Below are 6,464 nucleotides of genomic sequence, written 5' to 3'. Positions count from 1 at the left end.
ACTCATTGAAGTAAAATGTCTTGTTTTAGACAGAGACAACACTGTGACTCAGGAGACGTTAAGTAATTAGTAATAGGTAATTGTTTACTAAAATCAGAGATGAAATCACTTGGTGATGGAGCCTTGTAATAGGTTCATCAAAAGAATTGGTGAGAACAGAATAATCTTGTCCACTGTTTGATTTTGCTTTTGATAGCAAGATGTTTCTAAATTACCTGAAAAAGGCTCTTCAAGTATTAGTTTAATGGTGAGCTTTAGTTAAAATCCAAAGGTGTGAATTTTAAATTAGGGATGGTATTTCTCTTGAAGGTATTATGGATCATTTTCTTGTTAACACAGAGACATTTCATAATCAATGTATGGAAATTATAATTAAACTTGTTTAGAGTTATAGTTGCTTTAGAATTTGCTGTGAAACTGATAAATACATTGCTGCATAATTTATGTATTGGATACGGTAATTATTCCTAACAGGCCTTGGTGAGTCACTGGGTACCTCTCCAGCCAAGGCTTGCTCTGAAATGAGCAGATCTCTCTTCTATATTCCACAGCAGGGGACTTGGCTGAAATAGTTCCTCTCTATACCTTGCCTAGTTTGTCACAATAAAGATCTCTGCCTTACATGTAGTAAATAACTGTCAAGCCCCCAAAGTAACCCATTTATATTAAGCCAGCTCTTTATGAGATCCAAACATTCAATTACTATAAATCTATTACAAAGCATAGATTGGTGTGAGGAGGAGAGGATGAAGAAATTTCTTACGAAGGGTACTTCACGATCCAGACATTTCCCAATTTTCTATTGTCTGTATGTATAAATGACTCAAGCAGCATTGGGGTGTCTTTTGGAGCCGTGAAGGACAGGAAAAGTTGCCCTAAGTCACCATTTCTTTCTTGACTTGGGCTGTCTGCATTTGGGACACCATCCATTTTTAATTGAGGATGTGTTCCACATTCCAAATAAAGAGTGAGAAATGCACTTTGCAACTCGAGTCAGCCCTAAAATGGGAAATGGCTGCTGAGGACGTGCGTATGGATTCATATGGAATAATCTGTACTGTTTCATGATTTCTTTTGCTCCGGGTAGAGCTTTCCTGTAAAGGCCGCTGCTTTGAGTCCTTTGAGAGAGGGAGGGAGTGTGACTGTGATGCCCAGTGTAAGAAGTATGGCAAGTGCTGCCCAGACTACGAGAGCTTCTGTGAAGAAGGTAAGCCTCACAGTACTGACCGAGCTCCCAGCACAGCTGGGTCTGTGCACCTGTCCTCACACCACTGATAACGTTTCACATGCCGTCCACCTAAGGTCTCGATTTTACTACCATATTGATTATCTCATAATGATTTTGTTTCATGGAGAAGAATGGAAGAGAAATATCTTCCAACAAGAACACCCCCTGGCTCAGCCAGGCACAAGGAGTCATGGAGAGGGTAGGGGCTGAGTGGACACGTGCTCTTCTATCTTCCCACGTGGTTCAATTTCAGGCTAAATCAACAGTAACTAACTCACTTGATGATTCCTTGTCTCACTTTTGCCGATTTCACAAAGTCAGCTGTCCTCTTGGCTACCTGTGCCTTTGGTCTTGGTGTTTGAATACATATTTATGGATAGAATTAGTTTCTCTAAACAAGTATATTTATGAATTCATTTAAGCTGCTAAATTTATGGGCAAATCTACTAAGAAGTCAACTGTCCGTCAGTTATAGGTTCCTTCCCACCCCTCCAGGCGCTTCAGGAGACTCTGTTCAGTGCCTGTGCATGACAGTTGAAGGAGAGGGACAGTCCCCAGTAAACACCCTCCTCTCTGGTTACAAGGTCCTGAAAGAGTACTTACTCTGAGAGGCTAACAAAACCCTCCAGGTGTTACTAAACAAAGATTTAAAAAATATGTGTAAATAATGAATTATTTTCCCCCATCAAATGTTTGCTCTTAAACTCTGCTTTGTTAAAATGGGAATATCTGTGGAGGTAAAAGTGAAAATAAGCCTGCGTTGCATAACTGTATCATTTTATTTGAACAAAGCTGCACTTCCTGCTTCTTTAAAACAGTGGGAAACTTAATCAGCAGAGTTGAGGGATGTTTCTTAACCTAGATGTTTTTACTGGAAAGCATTCCCAAGTGAAGGAAGACAACACCCTGGTAATCAGGTGAAAAGAAAAACCCCATCAGAGTTCAACATTCTTGCAGCTTTTGGAAGGCCCCATGATGAGTGTTACATATTTACTCATTATTCTGATAATTGTTTTGGCTATGTGACAGAAAACTAAGAATTTATTTTGGGCAGAGGATGGGTGGGGAGAGAAGATGATTAGAGAGTGCTGAAGCATCGAGAAAGCATGTCCATAAAAATAATACTTTATGCTGTGAAGTGTTGGGTCAGAGTAACTGAGGTTCAGGCAGAACCCCGTGGAAAAAGTGATGAAGGCCATGCCAGGCCATTTCACTTATAGAAGTCACCAGATAATCAGAGCCCCTAATAAAGGAACCACCTGGAACATCAAGACTTATATTTTCTTAAAACTACTAGAGACTCGCAATTTAGGTGTTTCAGTATAAACATGGCTTACAGGCATCTATCTACCTAAAAAAGCCTTTTGAGAACTGAAGGAACCACAGCCATCTAAATGCCTCTTGAATGTGGGGAAGAAAACTGAGGACAAGAGGTTAACTAACTGTTCTGCGCAAAAGCATTAGCAAGTACATGACAGAGCTGTTTCTCAGATTGAGACCCTTGATGGTTCGTCAGCTTGGAGGAAAAAGAAGTACAGTGGTCAGCTCGTGCAGTCAGGGCAATAGAGTTCTGAGGGGACGTTGGGTGAGAGCAACAGCATTCATCACAATTCCTCTGTACCAGAGAATCCCCAGTGGTCTCTGTTTTCTTACCTTTCAGAAGTCCCTCTTCTTTCCTTCTGGTTTCTGATGATCCGTAATTGCCGTAGATCTTCTCTTCTAGACATGAAAAGGGGCAGGGTGAGGGAGATAAAAGGTTAAAAAGATACACACCAAATCGTGAACGGGTGTTTATCTTTGGAAGGGTAGCCCATATCTTGAGGGAAAGGATAATATGAACATGTGAAATTCTCACAAGAATAAATATTCATATAGAATTTTATAATCAAAAAATAAATGAAAGGTAAAGTCACAGAATTTGATTTAAATGAATATGAAAACAGGAGAAATGTAATTATATCTTCTCAAGAGCATAAACATCCTGTCATCCACATGTAGGATGATTTTTATAATTACAGAAGAGTAGTATAATGGATGAAGCTCAAGAATTAAGTTTGGTTTTTTTTTTTTTTTTTTTAGGCAGGCAGATACCTTCAGAAAGCATCTTGAATAAACATCTCAGTTTGCAGATAGGAAAATGAAGTTCGAGAGGAGTTAGGCTATTTGCCCAAGGTCACAATGGTAGACACTTACAGATCTAGGACTAGAATTCAGGCTTTCTGACCCCTGAGATTTTTCTCCTTGTCATGATTGAACAATTTGAAGACCAACATTTTATAGCAGTGCATCCTTGGAATGAATTGGTTTGGAGTCTTTAGTGTTGCACTAGCACTTACCCGCAGTGGCTTTCACCAGCATCTATTCTTGAAGCCGATGCATCAGAGCTTTTCAAGGTTAGGGTTGCTGATGAGTATAACGAAGATGTTAATTGAACTGTCTTGCTTGGCCTCAGTGCATAAATCCACACCTCCAACATCTTCAAAGACTGCACCTCGGCCTCCAGAAGCACGTCCAAACATCAAATCAACAACCAAACGTTCACCCAAATCACCAGACAAGAAGAAGACTAAGAAAGTTGTAGAATCAGAGGAAATAACAGAAGGTAGGAAGAAGACAGATGCAAAAACAGGAGCTATTTCTTAGCTGAAATAACCTGTAGGTGGTAATCTTAAGATTACCTAAGAAAACAGGGTAATCTTAGGAGTCATGAAAAGTTCATTACACTTTAACTTTTTCTGACTTTGCTTTAGGTCACAATTTAAAATAAAGTGTAAACCCTTGGTTATTTACAGTCTTTCTTATTTACCAAACCCAGCATGGGTCTGGGTTTAAAAAGCAAAAATCAGAAGGGACAAATCTGTAAAAAACAAATATAAAAACAACCTCATCATTATCTTTGTGGAATAATTAGATTCCATGAGAAATTTTGGCAGCTATGGTAAAGTAAAGAGATACTAGTTGTAGTGTTAGTATCTGTACTAAGTTCAGGTTCCTTGTTTTTAACTGACAAAAGGACCATTGATCAAATAAAAGCAGAACACAGATATTCATAGATTAATAAACAGTATTTCTTATTGCATTTAGACTGGCGGTTCTTTTTTGTTTTAAATCACTGTTGGTGTGATCAACCTTTTTTATTTGATTTATAGAACATTCAGTTTCTGAAAATCAAGAGTCCTCCTCCTCCTCCTCCTCCTCCTCTTCCTCTTCAACTATTCGGAAAGTCAAGTCTTCCAAAAATTCAGCTGCTAATAGAGAATTACAGAAGAAACCCAAAGGTTTGAGCATTGATAAAGATCAAAGACTATATCAATGCCGTATTAACAATGACTATTTAAAAGTAATGTGTGTTGGGAGAATATCTCGAAGTATGGGGGGAGGGCCTAAAGCTTTATAAACTTATCTTAGAAAGTTCCAAATGAATACTTCCTACAGGAAATTAATGACAAACAGCAGAGAAGACACTCTCGAAAGCCAAGCAAAAGAACATGCTGTGGCAGTGACTGTGGAAGCGCAGGCTGCCACCAGAGATTAGTTACTTACAGTGTTCTGCTCCAATTCCTCTCCACCTGTTACCATTTTTCTTTCTTCTTCTGTCTTCCTTGAATTTTCATTCCCCTCCCCAGCCTTCTTTTATTTTATTTAATAAACACTTATACAGTGCCTTAAGTGTTTTTATAAATATTAATCCACTAAATGCTCATAAACCCCTATGAAAGGCAATTATTATCCACATTGTACAGATCTTCCGTAGTATTTTCCTGGTAAATTATATCTGACTGCTTTTTCTCTAGTAGAGTCTGTGCTACACAGTAAGCTATTATTGCCTGAAAGGAGATTCCCTTTGTTCTTCCCTTTATCATTTCTTCAAATTCTAAAATACTGTATATTTTGTTTCTCCAGGAAATACTGAATTTTGGATAATAGAGTTCTGAAGAACTTCATTTTCTGGGCACTTTCCTCTGAAACAGTCTCTCTAGCTGAATAGCCAGATATTTAATCTTTGAGTCCCAGAAAACTTTGCACACAATGAAAGTGTAATAATACATGTTTGCTAAGTGGAATTCATCTCAGGGAAGTGCCCCTTGGCTTTGTACTTCTGTAGGGTAGCTACTATGGGAAATCCTGGGTTTTGCTGCCATGACAGCCTAATTTCCTGTCCATGTCTCCAGGGACTGTCACGTTTAGCTAAGAAAAGGGGAACAGGGCTCAGCAAGGACCCGGGGGTAGGGGTGTGTGTGTGACTGAGGCCGATTCCTCAATGCTGGTTGAAGAGGTCTCTAAGGTAATTGGTGCAGTGCAACTAGGTGACATTGGAAGGAAGGAAGGAAGGAGCCCTAGGCAGTGAAGAACAAGAGTGGAGAAAGTGAGGGGTAAAGAACACTATACAAAAAGATGAATTAGTGTTATTGATCATCTTGCTAATATCAAAATTGCCAATGACTTCCATGTATTAATTGTTTAGGGTTTAACTCGTTCTGGTCATCTCGTACATCATTCAGCCCAATAAGATAGATTAAGTATTCACTCCAAGCATTCACTCTTGCGTATTCACAATCAACTAAAGGATAGATATATTTAGAGGCTAGAAGGTTGCCTAGAAACACACAAGTAGTCAATAATAAAGATGAGACCTTTATGTCACTGTTAAAGGAAAAAAATATATTAAAATAACAAGATGTATATTTTCCCCTTTAGTAAAAGACAACAAGAAGAAAAGAACTCCTAAAAAGACACCTCCCCCAGAACCACCAGCTGTAGATGAACCTGGAAGTGGTCTGGACAATGAGGATTTCAAGCCCACCCCAACTCCTGATGCTCCTACCACTAAAAGCAACAAAGTTACCACATCTCCCAAGAGTACAACAGCAAAACCAACAAATCCTAAACCCAGTCTTCCACCTAATGCTGATGCATCTGAAGAGACATCTTTGACAGCCAAGAAAGAGACAACATCTGAAACTAAAGAGACTTCTATAACAAATAAACAAACTTCAGCTAGCACGAAAAAGGAGACTACTTCAGCTAAAGAGACACGCAATACAGAGAAAACATCTGCTAAAGATTTAGCACCCACAACTCAAGTGCCTGGGAAACCTACACCCAAGGCTGAAACTACAACCAAAGCCCCCGCTACCACCACCCCCAAGGAGCCTGCACCCACCACCACCAAGAAGCCTGCACCCACTACCCCCAAGGAGCCTGCACCCACAACCACCAAGGAGCCTGCACCCAC

At 39.5% G+C, this 6,464-nt stretch overlaps 1 protein-coding gene across 1 annotated transcript in view; it reads left to right on the top strand.

The window, feature by feature from the left end:
• PRG4 (proteoglycan 4) overlaps positions 1-6,464 on the top strand; it is a 17,019-nt gene that overhangs the window by 3,577 nt on the left and 6,978 nt on the right. Inside the window, exons 4-6 of the mRNA XM_023510853.1 lie at positions 1,088-1,207; positions 3,681-3,830; positions 5,927-6,464. Of these exons, the coding sequence (XP_023366621.1) occupies positions 1,088-1,207; positions 3,681-3,830; positions 5,927-6,464 (808 nt within the window). The remainder of the gene's footprint in view (positions 1-1,087; positions 1,208-3,680; positions 3,831-5,926) is intronic.

This window comes from Otolemur garnettii, unplaced genomic scaffold (assembly GCF_000181295.1).
Source record: "Otolemur garnettii isolate 467f Iridium unplaced genomic scaffold, OtoGar3 scaffold00016, whole genome shotgun sequence".
Classification (NCBI taxonomy): domain Eukaryota; kingdom Metazoa; phylum Chordata; class Mammalia; order Primates; family Galagidae; genus Otolemur; species Otolemur garnettii.
Note: the sequence above shows the minus strand (reverse complement) of the source record. Positions and strands in the feature narration are given on the sequence as shown.